The 20050-nt window shown below is 42.0% G+C and overlaps 1 protein-coding gene across 2 annotated transcripts in view; it reads right to left on the bottom strand.

The window, feature by feature from the left end:
- The window catches only part of ELOVL6 (ELOVL fatty acid elongase 6), a 318318-nt gene that overhangs the window by 108625 nt on the left and 189643 nt on the right, over positions 1-20050 (bottom strand). For both annotated transcript variants that reach the window (XM_078676094.1, XM_078676096.1), the window contains exon 2: positions 11578-11709. In XM_078676094.1, the coding sequence (XP_078532220.1) occupies positions 11578-11709 (132 nt within the window). The remainder of the gene's footprint in view (positions 1-11577; positions 11710-20050) is intronic.

Raw genomic sequence — 20050 nt, 5'->3', positions numbered from 1 at the left:
TATATATGTATGTTCCTACAATGATTGTTTCTATGAGCCTGGCTGAATCATTGGTGGTCCTAAACTGACACATCTTGAGAAAATTTGGCGACTCTAGATATTTCTTGACAGATTGGTTCACGATGTGGTGTCCATGGATTTATTAATTTTTGAAGATGTCATTCTAATAGAATGCTGAGTTTCAGAATAATTTTTGATGTGTTGCCAGATTCACAAATATGTAAGTGAAATATATTTGTATAAGACTCGGCTAAAAACACACCCATCGTGCATGCTTTTGACTTAATCTCGTCAACTACTTTTACTCACATAAAAATAGATTTTGGAATTTAAATTGGAATATCTGGAAGGCAAATAATCATAAGCAATTAAGTGTGAATATTATATTTCAGTAAATAATCCTTCCTGCTAAAAGCTTTGGGAGATATTTATTTGTGCACAGCATCTAATTAATACTTTATAAGGTTTCCTAATATATTCCATGTCTTGAGTGTATTTTTTAAAGTTTTTGCTGGTAATAAGTCAAGGCCTTTATAAGTTTGCATTATTTTTTTGTGATAAGACTTCAATTGGTATTTCCTTGTACAAAAGAAAGAAAGAAGAGGGTTGAGGCAAAAGTCAGCACCTGTCACTGTACGTGGCTAACTAGTGTCAGTGATGGTGCTAGGAAACCAGGAAGTGCACCCCTCTACACTTCCTATTGGGGAAAAACACTAAAACACTACAACAAAGAAATGGAATCAGCACCCATCAAATTAGATTATTGAAAAATGTTCGGCAATAGCATTAAGTGTCCATGAGGATTTGAAGAAATTCGCAAGATCCAGGCGTGGTCTTAATGTTCAAAAAGACGTTTTCAGTTAAAATTCAGGATTGACAAATTTCATTAACCCATCTAGCCAATGCGTTTAGTCTCATAAGAGACTTCAGGGCTCTAAAATATCTTCTTTTAGGAATTCAATTTGATTAAAAATTACGTTAATATGGAGTTAAGTGAGAGTCAAGTGCCACACTATTAGTCTTAAAACGAGGATAGCTAAGAAGGCATCATCGGTAAATGGCAAGGTAGCCAGCAGCAATAGTAACAGCATATTTTCGTGAATCAGGCGATCAGGCTCTTAAGTTTCTTAGTTGTTAGGCATATAGGGGCATATTATCAAGGACCTTTGTTAAAATTATCGCCGTTTTATCGGCAGGAAACTGCTGATAAAACGGCGATAATGGGATTAATAATACGCCCTTGTTAATTCCCATAGAAGCCCATGTTAACACCAGAACATGGGCTTCTATGGGAATTAACAAGGGCGTATTATCAAGCCCATTATCGCCGTTTCATCTGCAGTTTCCTGCCGATAAAACGGCAATAATTTTAACACCGGTCCTTGATAATATGCCCCATAGTTCTACAATGCTTCAAAATGATTTTGTCCAAATTGCTGATCTACGTTTCTTATAATAGACTAATGGACTGAGAAAATGTCCACATACCAGAATTAATATTCACAGCACACTGAGATGACAACTCTGTAACAAGATGCCCATTATAACTTAAAAGACATTGTTTTGCTTTTGAACTTTGCATGATGAAGTAACATTGTTACAACAATTTTGCCTAGGATAAGCTCAAGCTGAGTGAAACACATCATATGGCTGATCATGCTTGTCTCCTTAAAAGCTTATAATGAAGAACCACTACTGAACACCATTATGTGATTTTGTATTCATCTCTAAAAAATAGACCAACGTCCGCTTTATGCCCTTAAAATGTTTGCATTTTAAATTTTGGGAACACTCTGGATTAAAAAGTACTATGCCAAAGTAACACTAGAAGGGCATTGGGCCTTCATTCTGAAAATGAGTGTGGCAAAGGATTGCTTCCAATAAGAGTCTATCTAGTAATGCTCAGCAATGAGGCTCTTGTGTGAAAGCGTGACTGTTCACCAAAATATCCAGAATGCAACTGGTTGATGTCAAAATATTTTTAGCCCACAAACATGGCCATTATGGTACATACCATTTTTAGTAGAGTATTGTAATTCGACAAATACTTTTTCTGATACCTGTGTGAGCAGAGCACTATAGAAACAATATGTGACTTTAGCTGGCTACCTGCTGCTCTGGTTATACCATGCTCATTAATTCCACTGTCAGTCGCCTGTTCTCCTCACCACCCCATCAAGGCATCAAAGAGAACTTCTGATGAAGAGTTACACCAGAAATGCCCAGACATGCAGATGGCACAAAGCTAATCACGGATGTGGTGACTAGCCTGCAGCCTGTGGACTTGGGCAGTAGCTACTGCTAGTGTTACACTACGTGGAATTATGGATTCTAAATTAAATATGTCTCATTGTAGATGGGTTGTATTTTTATCACTTCCAAACCAAATCCAGAATTATCCCGTATAGACTTCTTAGTATGAGCACAATTTATGCAAATTATCCTAAAATATTCTTAACAATAACGTATTTCTTTTTTTACAAAAACTGGTGTACGGTCATGGTTGGATTGGGATAAAAAATCGGCCCGGGCACACCAAAAAAAAGTGTAATGCCTTTCTGCAAACCACAGCTTCAGCTAAGTTTTAGGGAAAGAAAGGGGGTAGGGGGCATGTTTTATTAACTTCACTTAGATAAAAAAAATACAGCGAGCAGTTCACACTGCTGAGCCATACATGAAGGCAAGTGAGACTAAGAAAGACCTTAGACGCTGAACTTGATACTCTCCTTGATCTCCAAAGATCAGAAAAAACTTTTACTGAAGCGTTGTCCCACCAGTCCCATAGAAACCTCATACAACCATTCCATTCTAAATGGGGTATATAAATGGCAATGGCAAAAATATCACAATCCAATCAGAATATCTGCACATGTTGCCAACTTGAACACTCCCACCTTTGTCAACATCTTTTTTGAGTCACATCCTCCACCTACATTTCCTCAAGCTGCCCGCCCTGCTACTCATTCCAACCAATCCTAAACTAATTTTGATGAGTGAGGGGAACACACAATGCCGTGAGACTCCCCTTACTTAACTCTATGTTGCCCATCCTCATCCTCCTACTTTCCCCTCCTTCTTCCTCCATACACCACTCTGGGTAACACTTTCCCATATTTCACCCTCTTCATTTTTCTCAGGTACATTCCTACACCTCATGTAATCCTATCATGCTATCAAAGCAAACTACCTACTACCCAAACCAACACACTCTTATCACCATATAAGGTGTCTATCATACACCCTCTCACCCCGCCCACCGCTACATTCAAAACCAGCCCCTCATTCACCTCTGCATTTTCTATCACCATCTTTCAACTCTCATCCACCTCAGCCATCTATTTTCGTTTACAAATCTCAATAACATCTCTCGAATTACTTCCACCTAACCTGAGACGTGCTGCTAGGCTAGCCGCAATGCTAGCCATAACAGAGGCAGACAAGGCTCATGTATGTATCCTCTCTCATTGTAGTTCCATCTTTTCCCATGCCCGTATCCTTCCCTTCACATTCTGCCTTCCCCAACTTTCCAGACAACTTTCCATAAGGATGAACTAGCATCTGTACACCACAACCTTACCACTTAATCAACCTCCTACCTTCCGCCTCTGTACCCGCTCCTTAAGCCCATGCCTCCCGAACTTGCCTAACCCAGTTATATTATACACTTCTTCCTTTGGCACACCCTCTGCTGGCACATTGGCTACAGAAATCACCAGACCAATTACTAGACCAGCCACTGAAGCAAACTACTAAACTGTGATTAGTTAAGGCACCACACATCGTCCTACATCTTCAGCTCCTCCTCACGCAAGACCTTTTATGGTTGCTGGGAGGATATCCATATCATCCAAAGAGTAGAATATTCGGCAGACTTCTGGTCAAGTAAGGCACTTGATTTTGAGCCATTGCAACCATATTTTTATACTTGGCTGCTATTTAGACGAGAGGACTCAACAATCCTACTTCGGTTGCAATACTGACAAAATGAATGTAAAGACCTTTCAGAACATAGATTTGCTGGCTTCTGTCTAACTAAGGCATTAGACTCAGGGCATAACCAACACAATATATGTATCCTTTGGGGTACATTAGGCAAAAAGATTCAAAAATCCAATCTATGCTGGCATATGGGTGAGATGAATCACTAGAATCCCTATCAATGACCTTATATTCAATGCTGACCTCAACAACATCCCACTCACTCAGCAAGAGCAAACATCAGAATTATTAACCAACTAGGGAACATCTCCAACCAGCTGACTCAATATATACATATTGTGCATACTAGTTAACCCCGATCTCTAATCAAAATCAGAATAGGTATTTTCAATCAGTTAACTGATCGTAACTCAGACTTCCTCTTAAACTTTGAAATCTCGCTAGCGGATTCTGCTGCATGGGGAAAAGTATGACGTGTACTCAACGCTGTTCGGAAACATCCCAAACTAGAAGGTGGGTGGTGGCATACAAAAACACTTTACCGACTTTCATCTTCAAAGAATACTTAGTCTTGGTATGTGAGTTGTTACTGATCACCCTCCTCAACTTTCTCAGCAGCCTCACTTCTTTTCTACCGAACACCCCCAGGCAACAAACCTTTGACTTATGCTCTTCTGGACACAATATCGGACATCCAAATTGATCACCCAACAGGGGTGGCTCCTCCGCTAAGGCAGAGAAGCGTTGCCCCACTGCTTTCAGAGCAGTGGAAAAAGGAAAAATAAAATGATAACGTTATTATAATTTTATTTTTTGTTGCTGCGGGGCTGGGTTAGGGCGGAGCACAACTGGTGGCACAGGGAGGAAGAGTAGTTCATGCACTAAGTGTGCATGGCGGGTTTGGACAGGCGTCTTGGGCCGGTCAAGCAGTCATGAGCACTTTGCATGCTCTCCACCAGGCTGTAATTCACAGCCTGGGTGGGGATCATCAACAGGCCCATTGTCCCCGTCTGAGCACCAAACCACTGTGCTCAGACCAATCCCAACGCTGCATTGGAGCTTTGTAAGTGGCTTAAAGGAGCCTGTGTGCTTCCTGCTTCTTCTGGACTCGAAGTCAGGAAGAGAAGCAGAGAGACAGCGAGGAGAGACGGCGAAAAAAGTAAGTGTTTTTTAAAAATATTTTTCAAACCCCCTCCGCCCCACCACCCCGTTTCCCTACCATCCACCACTGCCACACAAACTCTGTTTCCTACGAGATCTCAACACCTGATTTGACAAACCGGCACTACATCAAACTTCAATTTTATCAACAAGACACTTAGCCTACCCAGTCAGCAGACCACACTTTGTTTTCAATCTCTTGGCAAAAATGTCTGAAGTGAACTCTAATTTTATGACTGATTAGGCATAATGCCATATTTGATATTACGTAGAAACACACGTTTCATTTAATGCTTCTCTTTTCTTTTTTGTACGTTTTGACCTATAGCTGATGTAGGTGAACAACCTTTACGACGCAACTTTTACAACGCAAACCATTACAACGCATTGCGCTGGGGGGCACTCTAGGATAGGGAATAGGTTTAATGTACTATCCAACACTTTCCCTACTATCCACGGGGACTGGAGTTGGAATAGTAAATTAAACTATTCCCTATCCAGCACCCAAAAGCATTATGCGTTGTAAAGGTATTCGTTGTAAATACCGCGTTGTAAAGGCATGCGATGTAAAAGCATGTGTTGTAATGTCATACATCCGCTAATGTATATTGCAGCTGAAAAAATGTGTTGTCTCTGAATTTTTGTAAAGTTCACACACTGTTTTTAAAGGTTTTGTGATACAGCAGGTAGGAATGGTAAAGCGTTATTTGTTTAACCTACTCTACCAGCATGAAAAAAATATAGAGAATTAGATAAGTGCAGCCGCGGTGAGGGGGGATTTCGACAGACGACGAGGAGGGAACATTAATTATTTATTTCATTTTCTCTCCTCGTCGTCTGTCAATTCCCCCCCACCCGGCCTAACCGCTCTTACCTGCACAAGCCGCGGCTGGATAACTGTGAAAACATTCCTGCTCTTAACAGGGAAAAACCCACTTCAGTGTAAACCTACTATGGCTTGAACCTAGAAATATGTACCCTCTACGCCTATAAAATGTAATCACATTTCACAAGGTAAACAAAAAACACACGATGTTCTTGCATGACTCGCACAGCATGTGCACATTTTGCTAAGCATATGGGCGGGTCAAACAATTCGAGGGGAAAGTCCCAATTAGCATATGCAAAAATGTATAATGGAGTGGGTCTAAGGAGTGTATGTGGGCAGTCTATGCAAAAAAGGGAAGCACCATGTGGGCTTGGCTTCCACCTAGGCCATGCGAATTCAAGTATAAATATTGTACATATGTTGGTAATATTGTAAACTAATCTTACATTTCTGAAACAATTTACAAATTAAGGACTATTTGCAGATTTTTCCCGCAGCTCCTAATTAACTATGGGAGACAACCAGCTGCATCTGTTACTGTCACTCTGCTGCGACAAAAATGCTGTGGGTGACCTAACATTTAAGACACATTTTTAGCATAATACACTAATTACTTGTTTATATAACACTCAATTCCACAGTTCTGATGTTTCTCAGCACTGTAAGAAACATTTGCTACTATTGCCCTATTTCATGGGTATCAGATCTGTGAACCCAAGAAGGATGCGAGACATGGTTTGCTTTGCCAGGATTCAAACTCATGATTGACACACTACATCATGGGCCAGATGTACGACCAGCAATTTTGCGACTTGCAAATTGCGACATAATTGCGACTCGCAATTTGCGAGTCGCAAAACTGGATGTACAGCAGTGTGTTTAACACTGTTTGCGATTCCCAATGGGGTCACAAATTGCGAGGCTCATGAATAGTGGAGGTGGAGTGTGGCTCAATGGTTAGAGCGGCAGACCCTGATGCAGAGTTCTGGCCAGGGACCAGAGTTCGATTCCCGCCTCGGCGGGGTCTCGGGCTCAATTTCCTCAGACCTGTTAATTTTCGCCTCGGTGCCTATTCTAATCATGGGCCACACGCTGCAACTCTGGGCAATAGCTTGCTTAGCCACCACACCGGCCCCAACAGCGCTAAGGATGCCTGGCTTCACCCTGTGGGTGCCCAGGAGTGGACACTTCACAGGGAAAGCCAGGAGGGGTTCCACAGCGGTATGAGTATCAGCGCCAGGAAGCCAAATAGGCGACACCGCAAGGTGACCGTCTGGTGACAGTGCGCTCTATAAGTACCATGACATTTACATTTACAATATTAATGAGCCTCTTGCAATTTGCGAGCCTATTGGGAATGGCAGGCCCTCCCAGTTATGGTGGCCTGCTGAGCTCAGCAGACCACCATGTCTGGGACTGCTTTTAAAGAAAGCAGTTTATTTATTTTTTAATTCAGCCCGTTTTCCTTAAAGGAAAACGGGATGCATTTTTTAAAAAAATGAAACGTTTTCGTTGAATTGTTTAAGGGCAGGTAGTGGTCCCTGCGACCACTGTCTGCCCTTAAAAAATATTTTCAGAGCGTGTCACGAAGAGGAAGGGGTCCCCCGGGGACACCTTGCCATTTGCGACTCCATAACCACCCTCTTGAAGGGGGTGGTAATTTGCGAGTGTTTTGCTGTCGCTAAACATTTGTACATGAGTTAGAGAGTTGTTATTTTGAAGGGAACGCCCCTTCCAAATAGCGAGTCTCTAAACACTTTTTTGTGAGTCGCAAGTCATTTGCGACTCACAAAATTGTGTTGGTACATGGCCACACCAATTTTAGCATGCACAAATGGGTCGCTAACCTGTTTGCGCATGTTAAAATTGGTCGTACATCTGGCCCCACATGTCTTCCGCAAGACCTTCAGTCCCACACATCCCCCTATACAGAACAGCTATGAGCCAACACCTGGGTGAGATCACCCAGCTTTTGTTTTCTCCCGTATGAACATTATGAGCATATGCGCCTCGAATATCATTCTCCACAGTAGAATTCTCAAGGTTTTAGGGCCTCAGATCAGCATGGTTGGATTAGCACAGAAAATAGACCCAGGGCCAAAAGCGGATCAGATAGTTAAAAAAAAGTGGCCCACGTTCTTGGCTTGGAAAGACACACTGCATAAGTGTTTTACAGTGTATGAGAGACCATGCATCTGTGCCGGCTGCAGGCAAAGTTTGTGGAAATATCAGGGAAATCAACAGTAAAAATAAGCATTGGCAAAGCCAAACAGTCTTGCCTAAGAAAGCGATTGTATTTGGCAATGTTTTGTAGCTGGGTTGTACAGCAGCACAGATGTTTTGCATGGTGGCTCAAACTAATTTTAAAAAGTGCTATGATACAGCCAGGGCTAATGCATTTTTAGTTTTTTTTTAAAGTGCATTAGCTCTGGATGCATCATAGTTCTTTTATTTTTATTATTATCCATGCTGCACAGCAGTCACGCTGCTATACAGCATAGCTACAAATCAATGCCAAAGTTGGCAAAGCCCATGGTGTACAGCATGAACAAAAGGCAATGACAGAGCCATTAGTCTTAAAGACGTGACCTATTGGATTTGACAATGCTTGTTAGAATTTGGCACAATGCTCCTGTGATTCTGAGCTAATCAGGTAATCTCTCCATGTGTGAAACAGAAAAAGAATATTGGGTTTTAGTAATACCCCGTATACCAGAAAACATCCCTGAGCTCCTCCCTCACAGACAGGGGGTTGTAGCCCACATCTTGCGTAGGCTTCAAGATGTGAGGAGGATTCCCCATGATGAAGCATGACACCTCTGGTGTGTGAGGGAAATGTTCCTTAAAAGGGAACCCTCCCCCTCCCCCCCCCGGATAGTCAGTTTGTTTCCCAATTGTGACGTAAATCTGTTTTTCGGACCCGGGGCTGTTTTGTTTTTTGATTCTTTGACTGGGGAGCTTTCCCTCGCTGGTCCCTTTCTTCTCCTCAGGCTCTTCTTGTGTGTATACAGAAAAAAATATGGCATTTGGCAAAAAATCCTATCACATAAAGAAAGCAATTGCACCCATGTCTTAGTGAAAATACATTTGGAAGCAGATAACATCTGTTGTCACAATAAACATCAATTTCAAAGGTGAAAAGAGCATAGTAAAACATAGCTACAAAAAGAAAGAGGTTTAACAAGGATGACCAGGAAGAAAAAATAAAAAGTGCTGCCTCAGTCACAGTACAATCAGTGAAAGGACAGCTATCAAGCTGAAGCAATCAGTCCCTGCTCCAACTGAAAAAAGGGAAGTGTAGATAGCAAGCACTGGCCAATAAGAAGATAGCAAATAAGAGTGACAAAAAAGTCAATAAATGTTAAGCAATGGGGGGATTGAAAGCCCCTTGTTGTATACAATATATCTCGCAAGCGAGAGCACTTGCAGCGCATGTGCGGGTGAGACCAAAAAACAGACCATAAAACAATCAAATTTTGGACTGTACACTGATCTCTCATACCAATCTCTGCATTGCCACAATGCCATATAGTCAAGTCCCACCCTGCAAAACCAGTAGTTTCTTCTAAACCCAATGATTTGGGGGCAAAGTTAGAAAAAAAAAAGAAAAAAATCTGTCATCCATGATATAACAAAAGGTTTTCTACAATTTCTAATGCCCAAATTTCAACTTCCAACGTTGAAGGTCATACAGAGTAGCTAGAGTAATGTTGCATTTTAAGAAAATCTGACAAACTAATTGAAAACATGTTTTCATTTAATGACAAACCAATATAGTCCGTCATGGGCCCTGTAGACCTACAAAATAGAAAGGCACGGTGACTGGGGACTATGACTAAGCACAGGGACAGCAGAGAATATGAAAGTTAGTCAGACCCCTTTAGGGCAAAGGGAATTGTGGTCACGCACTTAGGAATGGAATTCTATAACCTCTACCACATATTAGGCAATCATTTTGCTTACTGCCTATCGATAGACCTCCCCTGACTAAGGGCATGATTCCAATTGGGGTGTGCAAAGTTCTTGGTGAGTAGCACCCCTACAATTTTTCCCAGATAGATTTCAGCAGGTGAAGCCTGATGTAGTTTATGAAGGGAAAAAATGTCAGTAAGTTTGGGTACATGAAGGAATCAGTGAGAAATGCACCACTTCAGCATGTAATTCTTCATTTTCCAAAAGAAGCCTTGAAATAGGAAGTATTTATGACACTTGATCAATATTGTACAGGGTAGGTAAATAATTTACTATTTCCTTGCGTACTCGGAATCAGGGCCTAAAACTGCATGTCTTCTTGCTAGGCAAGGAGAAGAGGAAGGGAAGGACAGGGGCACCTGAGCTAAAGTCACTGCAGTGCACACTTCTTAGAGGACTCTGAATAGGAACGGTTGATACATGCTAGACCACATTTCATGAACAAGTTTTTTTTTTGGGTTACTTCCATCCCATGAAATACTTCAAGGACAACATAAATGTATTCTAAAACTACAGTTGTGCTTCAGATCTAAGTAAAAACACTGAAAATACTTTTTAAAAACACTAAGATATAAAAAAAAGTACACTGCCTAAAGCCAAAAGTAACTTTGATGTATAGAGTGGCAATCAACCATCGATTAATTCAATCTCCTCCACGTCGGGATGAACAGGAAGCACCTAGGCTTCCAGGCTCCCTTGAGCCAATCACATTACTGCAATGCAGCGTTGTGATTGGTCTGAGCACCTTGGTACGGCGCTCAGCCAGGGTCTGGTAGCCTCGACATGTTCTCCACCCAGGCTGTAATGCAGCCTGGGTGGAGAACATGCAAAGTGCACATTACTGTTTGGCCGGCCTGAGACGACCAGCCAAAGAAGTCATGTGCACTTAGTGTGCCCATCACTCCTCCTCCTGCTCTGTCAGCAGAGCAGCCCCGCCCTGCCCCCCATAGGTGTCGCAGCAGGGAAAAATAATATGATAACATCTAGTTATTATCATTTTAATTTTCCTTTATTTCACTGCTACAAAGCATTGGCGGAGTAGCTGCCACTGCTGACCACTAAAGCATACAGCATAGGACACTGAGTCAGCCCACTTCAGCCTTCGGCCAACTTTACAGTGAATGACAGTGTTCTCTTTATTCATGAGGAGCACATTCACACAAAGTAGTTCTCTTCAGTGCCAGGGGGTTCTGTAGGTACATCTGATTCTTGAGGCATTTCTATTATAGTGATGAGGGCCTGGTAGCCCTCAAACTAAAAAATTTCAGGTTAACAAAAATCATCTCAAAACAAGCATTGACAAAGCTAAAAAGCTGGCAACGAAAGCAGACCTATTTGGTTTGTCAATTCTTGGTGCATTGGTCACCTCCGTAAACTGCATCACAACATTTCTCAGAACAAGTGTAACACTGCCTGTAACTGGTGCAGGTTGTGTGACCTGGTCCCAAATGCTAAAGTTAACAAAGCCCTGAGAATAAAAAAATACAGGGGACTAGGCAGTAAGTCACATGGAAAGTTACAGAAGAGAATTCCAACTGAGCCCATGACATGGAATGCTCAGCAGCATAAAAGCTAGAGATAAATCATGCACTTTAATGTTGACAAACTTCTTTTGCCAAGGAGGAGCTAAAAAGGACATGGCAAAATATATTTTTTGATTTAAAAAAAACACTTACCTAAAGACAGCAAGGCTTAAGGACCAGAGCACGAGCGGCCTCCTGAGCTCAAACTTAGCTCGCTGTTTCATGAGGTACCGACCACCGAATATAAAGGCAGCATACAGAGCCGAGAAGAGGAACGACTTCTTCCTGGGAAAAGAGCCAAACAATAACCCCAAATTAATTTCTTCACTTGCATACTGTGAGGAATAGTTGAGAGAACATTTATCTCAGGTTAATCAACAGGAACACATCCATTTATGGGCAAACATGCACGGGTTTCTGGAAAGTCACAAAGAACCAGTGCCCTTTGAGGAACACCCTATTGGGACCATCAAAATAAACAAGCCCACAGAGTCTAGATGGAAGACTGTAGGATGAGCAGTGTTCATACAGGATGCTCAAATGATTAAACTCACCACCTAGACACAACAGTTACAGTCAAAGCCCACAACAGTGGCAAAGGAATAAATAATTGGTCAATGGTGTCCTCTTCAAACAAATTGAACCTATACCATACCATACCACCCAACATATCAGCATAATAAAGCGTAGAATAACCTAACACGCATTTGTGGCGCAGGCCATTTGTGGTGTTGCGGCTGCGATTTTATTAAAAAATAAGTGACCGCATACACTTTTCCTGTCTCTTCTGGAGTACATTTTGTACCCACACAATGAATAGTGGATCTTCCCTCTTTTACATGGGTTAATGTAATTTGAAAATGAGGATAACCCTGAACTCTGCAGATGCACCATATTACTGGTGCAGGCGCTTTATCAAAAAGCACTCAAGAAATGTGATAACTATGCAATACCCTGGAGATGGCAGCAGGCTAGTGCCATCTGTGCGGGTACCCGAGGGAAGCCCTACATAGGCCATCCACAGACGCTTGATGTTACAGACTGAGGCCCCACCAGCATCAACGCCAACAGTAGTACATGCGCAGCCCACAACCAGACAACTAAAAAGGGTCCTGTAACAGCAGTTGCTAGGATCTTTAGGGCCCATTCTAGAGTAGGGGAGCCTCCTGCATTGAAATATGTATGCTGTTTGTACCACTGATCTGTATTTCCATTCTGGACTCCCTCCAACACTTACATTTACAACAGGAGTCGGAGCAGGTACATTTTTGGCTGATTGGGCTCACAGACCTAGTTTGTGTCTATAACAGTGCAAAACTAGAAGCATCATATGCGTAAACCTGGCATATTTCTTCAACACTGATCCAACTCCGCCCGCTGTGAATGACAGTCCAATTAAATTTAAGATCATACGTCTGATGTACACATCATTTAGTTCCACCAGCCTTCCTTCTGCGAAGAAACATTCACTTCCAAGATTCCAAATTGCCCCTGCAATTCTTAATGGAAAATCCATTTGGGACTCTGTTCTGCAAATCAAGAACTGCGGGGCACTTTCCCTCTGTGGCTGCCTATGAAATTTAAAGCACCCTTCATTTTTCATGGGTGACACAAACCTACCACACGCTCCATCAAAGACTACAGACATCCTCAGATCTCCGATGTGACTCTGTACACATGCACTGAATCTAACTCCCACGGGGTTCGATGCCACTAAGTAGCGAGATAGACAAAATAATACACTCGCATTCAGGTCACCAGAGTGCACACCTATTAGAGCGCTCTAACCTAGACTGGCTTGAGACAAGTGGACCACATTTCATGAACTAGTGCAGCCGGTGCAGTGGAACCGGGGCTCAAGAGGTGCACTGTGGGCCCCACTGAACTCTGATCATTATGCTAATTTACTATTCAACCAGCAGTAAGAGCTGCCACTTTCCTTGCTTACATTAGCGCTCACGAGTCCTTGACAACGTTATTGGGGAAGCCAACCCCAAGGCGTAGGGCAGTAAATGCAACCCTACATGGAGAGGTTGAGGGAGGGCAAAGAGTGTATAATATGGCCCCTGGCATTCTCAAACAAAGGGGCCCGGTGGCTCAAAGGGTGTTTGCACCCGCTTTGCATGCCCCTAAGGCACTTTGGAATTACAGAAGGGACCGCAGATGCTTGTGCGGCCCCTTCTGTAATAGAGATAGCACTGGCACACATAAAGTGCCAGCGATATCATCAGAGGACGTTGAATGAGGGGATCTTGTAGCCTCTGTTCCGTGTTATGCCGCTGACCGCGCGACCCACAGGGGAAGCATGGGCGGGGCAGTGCCTTAGTCCCACACGTCTGGCGAGAGGAGCTTCCTGCTTGCGCCCCTCCCTGTGCCCCTCCTTATTCAAGCCAATGGGGCGGGCTATCCTGGGAGGAGGGGCGCCCTCTGGTATTTAGCGCGGCAGCGCCATTGCTCGGCCTCTTATCTCGGCAGGAACCTCCCTCGGCTCTGCGCTGTTAATAAAACCTGCAACAGTTCGTTCCCACAGATATGTCTCCGAGTCTCTTTGGGAAGTGTAAGTGTGTGAGTGTCAAGCGGTCGAGCACATGGCGGTGTGGGCACTATAGATGCTGGGGCAAAGAAGCTGTCTGGAGGCGCCACCCTGATGCAAGCACTCTGTAAGGGGGAAAGGAGGTCCTATGGACCCCCAGACATCTGATGCAAGCGGGTGCAGTCATTTAATGCAGCCTCCTGCAAGGGGATCTCTCATCCATCTTAAAAGTGCAGACGGGTTGCCACCTGCACAGTTAAAGACGAAGCGGCTGCTTCAAAGCTGCTCCATATGTCACTTGAATGCGCTGCCCCTGAGAAGCACGAGTTTGTGCCTGCCTTAGTGGCAGAGCATTCGCCATTGTAGGCACATCTTGTGTGGCACCACTATATACATAAACACATTTAACTGCACACAAAAAGCGCATGGCAGGAAAAGTACAACTCTTACATCATAAAAACATTGACAAACAGGCAGCAACTACACTCATTAAATCCGACCATAGCAACGTTGAAGTTGCAAAGGAAATTCATTAATTAACAGAGCCTGTGAAGGAGACAAAAATTATGAAAAGGGTTTTTTAAAGAGACCTAACACAAGGAAAAAATGTACAGTGCTACACAGAAGTAATGCGTTACAGTGCAAAGAAAACAAGGGGATGCGCATCTAGAGCACAAAATCAAAACAAGAGTGCACCAACGGAAAAAATAAACAATCACTAAACAGAAAGCTGTCACAGTGACGAAACGAAGTACATACAGTGTCATACTGAAGAATAGAGAGTATTGTAAAGACAAATAACTAAGACCAGTTGAAATAAGAGCCAAAGAGTGGGTGCAAATGCATTCCAACATTTCATGGCTTGCTTGCAAATTTGTGGTGCTGTCCAAGTATTAAATATGCAGGTCACCATTTGCAATGCGCTGAAATGGACTGTAAACTCCAGGAAGTTAGACTGAAAAGATTAGCATTTGTGTTCCCAAACAGGAAATATTTTTTAAAATAATCTGCGTTACTTAAAAGTACCAGAAGCTGCTTAAATTTAAAAAATGTATCCCATTTGGGTAAACATCAGCAGAAGCAGGCAGTGGTCCCACAACCTACTCCCCTTGACGCTGCCCAACACAATTCCCAAAAGGGAAGCTTTTCAACAGGTACACATTTATTTATTTATTTTAGAGTTTTATATAGCACTAGCTAGATACCCATTTGCGAACGAGTTGCCACCCGTTGGTAAATTTTCAAAGGTTTGCCAGCTGTAATTGCCATCACAAACCACTGAATCATCTCATTGTGAATCGCACATTGAAAGGGACACCCCTTTATCAACCCCTGCTAATTGCAGTTCAAAATGAGTTGCAAAACAGAAATCACATTTTTAAAACTCTTTTCAAAATCCCTAGAGGTTGAACATTTGGTAAAACACGTTTTGCGGTCACAAACAGTGAGATTTTGCAAATCAACATTTTTTGTGCAAAATGATTTAGTACATCTGTCTTCACATGTACTGATGATGAGGCTGTTCAAAAGCTTTTTAGCTTCCCTTTGGCATTAATCTAAGATAGGATATTCTTTCAATTACATTTTAGGTTCCGATTACAAGTGTCCCAGAGCGGGGTATAATATTGACTACACACGTGAAATGCTATACTAACATCTTTGGCAACATCAGTTACCAAACGTATCGAAATCCAGCACTATACGGGTGAAATAGTTTGGCCCACATCTAGGTCTTGATTATCGGGTAGCTTATAAGGTATCCATAGGATGGTGCTGGAGGATAGACACCTGTGGTAGCAAAAGGGTAGTATACACTTTAATTATAAGGCTTTATAGCAAAGTGTACATCTTATGGTTTTCTGAAATTGATTGCTTCTCAAACTTCATAGGCACAATAGCATTTCCAGATATACAGCCCATAAGATATACAATAAATCAATGCAAGATAGATCTGTATATATTGTCAATGGGGTTTCGAACCTTATCCAAATAATAGGATCATTATCAGGTCAAACATAATGTAGGCTTCGATAATTATGACACTAAATGGGTTCACAGGAGGCGAGGAATCATTTAAATCTTATTGAGGAGCTGGAGGTAGTGAGAATTTGGCACCGCAGACTGGGGAATCTCTGATCCACGATAGGCAATAAAAGTAAGGGGGCAACCCGCTAAAGGATGCCAACCTCATTATCCTTGGAAGTGTGTGTGCGGCAATTTGCGAGACACTGAGCGCTGATCGAATTATCATGATCCTCAGCAGTTCCACAACACAACGGGAGCCCTCACTTATCTCCTAGGTGGTCCCATTAGTAGAAATGACTTATAATGTTCAGGGATCCCCCAGTCGGAGGCAGCAGCGGCCCGTGCAGGTAGGAGCAGTGGGGCAAAGTGAGGGGGGGGATTTTCACTGATGATGATGAGGGAAAATTAATTATTCATTTAATATTCCCTTGTGATCGTCTGCGAATTAACCCCGCCCCCCAATCCGGCCCCACCGCTCTTACCTGCATGGGCTGTACCTGGCCAGTGGTGACAAATTCTGACTACATCCAGCTTTTCACTAAAATGTTGTTGATTCCAGGCTTTCAGATTCATTGAGTGTTCCTTGCCCACCAGAATCCTTGCAAATAAATGTTGTCTTCCTCCCATCCAGAGCCTTGATGCTACTGTCATTCAATCATCATAAAATAACTACAAAGATTCAATGTAAAAGTATCTTTCAAGGCAATACAGGCCCCTTCCTCAGGCATAACATCTTTTTCAGAAGGAGAACCAACACTAGATTATGGGATAAATAATGTGTTATACAGTCATTCACCCTTGAAGTGCTAAAGGCTACACTCCAACTCAGAATCCCAGTACAAGACATGCGGATTAAGGTTTTTGTGTAGTCTGCGTGTGGAGGCTTCAGCAACACTTGACAAAGCACTGCCATCAATGTTCATCTTGGGAGCCGAGCCCCAACTGTTCTTAGTACTATCTTTGTGCTGCCAGTCATAGTCCCAACATTCCTGTTTCATCCATTTTTATGTCGAATCTTCTAATATGCATATGTTCGCAGAGAGCAGTATGTCACAAGATCATGGTCGAAATGTTAACCTACAAAAATATTGCAACAGCTATATAGCCTACCACCACGTCATCCAAAAAAGTATATATTTATTAGTCCTGTCCTTTTACCTTGTAATACAGTGCTACGGTTGAAATGGTGGATAAAATATATTTCTGTAGGTTGATATTTAGACTGCATAGTGTAGAACACACTTACAGAATCACACCTTAAACTTTTAATATAGATTTCACACTTCAAGCTAGATAACGATATTCCAGTGTCACCAAAGGCTACAATTTTTAAAATGAACAGATTTCAACTATTTAGTGTCATGAATACGAGTAATGAGTATTTTCTCGAGTTGCCTTCAAAACTAGAATGGATAAGTTTGCAAAAAAATTAGTCCTCTAAGTGAGAAGTGCCGTGCCACTGGTTTACATGTGTTAAGTTCCGAAGTAGTGAATAGTCAAATTTGGAGTAAATTAAAGTAAAACGCCCAGGTATATTTTCTTAATATAATTTAGTATAATGTATGCCACGTTCAGCATTTTAATATTAGACACGTTTAATGCTGGGACAACCCTTTCTTTGTCTTTGTTAACAATGCCAATCAAAGTCAACAGGCCTTGGTCGTTTTGTAATTTGGCATGAAGAACTAAACTCCCAGTATATGAAAGATGCTAGCTAAGCCAATAATCAAAAGACCAAAAACCAAGCCAATAGACCTGGCTTTTATACAGAACACACACTCACTGCATAACATACCTATTATTTTGATGACCTGTTACCGTAATGAAGTGTATATTTAATATTCTAACTCCCTGCATGCTTTGATAGTAGGGTAGGTTATAAACCAGATCGAGGCAAATATTACTGCATTTTTAGTTTTTTGATACACTCACTCGAAAATTCCTAAACACACTACCAGGACCTGTCATCCGAATGCTCAGGTTCTCATAAAGATAGTGTTTGCCTGGTTCTGTCAGGGTTTACCCACGCTATGAGGACCGGTCGCGTCTTCACGGCGTGGATTATACACGCCCCCACACACACAGCATGTACGGCACCAGTGCAGATACAGAAAATCAGATTTGAAATTTGGATCAAATACAAAATGTGCCCATGCTCCGCTTGTTGTGTGAATTTTTCCAAGTGGACCCGGTGCCTCAAGGTCCTTAACATAAGACAGCTGGACAAAGTCTAAAACTGTGAAACTTTGTGGAGCAGAACACATGAGCAGTGTATTCCAGCACTACCAGAGGGCTTCTTTCAGCCTCCAGTGTCCTCCAGTCTCACTTGGGACCTTTGACATCCTGTCTTTTTGACTCAGTTGCTTTTCCGAGCACCCACGGCGCTCTTTTCTGCACGAATGTACCAGCAAGTGCCCCGATTTTTATATACATCCTTGGAATTCATCAGAAAGTTCTCAATAAATTCAAGAGACAAGCTTCCTTCACTGGAAGCATGTCACTTTCTATTGGGAACACCACACGCAAATTGGCCAATGTGTCTTACAATATCCATCTCAAGCTTATCCGCGCGTACTCAAGCAACCTCATTAACAAACCCCCTTCTGAGGTGCCCTGAACCCGTCCAATGCATTCCCACTTGACCGTGGAATTCACTGCTTGCATGAAAATTAATTTCCTTAGTAGAATGACGAAACCTGATGTAGACTCGCATTTATCTGCCCTCTTATTCTTATGACTTAATTTCAATTTCTCAGGACTTGAAATAAAACTCAAAGGCTTACAAATGGGGGGGTAGACATGTCTAAAACACTGTCAACAATAAAAGCTACATTTTGAAGAGCATTTGCAAGTGCTGAGAAGACTTTGCAAGCTTGCATTAGTAAGACCAACAAAAATGATTTTATTAGACGATTCGCGACCATTAAACCATTGCAGCACGACATGGATGCAAGTTAACTGCTAGTAGCAGTAATCCCAGTCCCAACACGATTTTTCAGTTTTCAAAATATAAAAAAATCAAAAACGATTAAAACTTGTAATTCTTTTTTCTCTTCTCTTATTTAATCCCTTTAGAAATAGGTATACATTTCTTAACCCACAATATCTTTTACAAGGGGCCTCTTAATTCAGATGGACTTTCAAACATCAATTTCGTGGTAGAAGCTGAGCAGTACGAGTGGGAAATTTCTCCAACATCAAAATGTTCACAGGAGTACTGTTGGGCAAGTAAAAAAAACTAATGGCAAAAATCATTTGTAAACAAAAGGAAAATGCCCCAACAATTGTTTTTAATATACCCAATTTCCCACAAAACCCCTACTCTGCAAGTGTGAGATTAGGAAATACAGCTGCGCACAACAAATGCATGGCCATAAATTCTGAAACTGTCAAGGAACTCACACAATCGCCTGGAAGTATCTGAATATGGTAAAGTCATAAATCTGCAAAATGTATATACGTTGTTCTATAGTGGTGCGGTAAATCATTAGGTCTTTGCTTTTGTTCGGAATATCAGCCTTTACAGGTCAAGTGAGTTCTTGTTTGTTGAGGCATTGGAGCCACCAGAAATTGTCATTTGTACCTCTAGGTAGCTCAGTCGTACACGTAAGTGTATCATCGAAAGGTTTACTACATCTTTGTGAATCTGGTCACAATCTCAGTTGGTCTTACTATAAAGTGCCTGGAACCCTCAGGGTGCAGGATTCATGAGAACGTGTTCTTGGCACGTGACCTAATTTTCAGCCACTGATTATTAATACCAACTGCATTTGCTGGTATTCTGAAATTCTGAAGCCCACTGAAGTTCCTTAACCCTGGCCCATTTATTGTTTTTTTTTTTTTAAGTGGGCTATTTTACTTCAGGAATGTTCTTATCAACTAATTGGAAATCCTCTTTCATAGTGATCTTCTTCTTCCAATACGTTGCAATTGTGCATGATCCATTATGACTCCATCAGATCGGAACAGTTTAACTTGCCACAGGCATTCATTCACCAGTACTTAGAGTTAATCTTCGTCAATTTATTGCAAGGCCAAATTTCTAGGCCACCTGTATGGAACAGCAAG

This window comes from Lissotriton helveticus, chromosome 2_1, assembly GCF_964261635.1.
Source record: "Lissotriton helveticus chromosome 2_1, aLisHel1.1, whole genome shotgun sequence".
In the NCBI taxonomy this organism is placed as follows: Eukaryota; Metazoa; Chordata; class Amphibia; order Caudata; family Salamandridae; genus Lissotriton; species Lissotriton helveticus.
The sequence above is the reverse complement of the archived record's forward strand: the minus strand, read 5'-3'. Positions and strand labels throughout refer to the sequence as shown.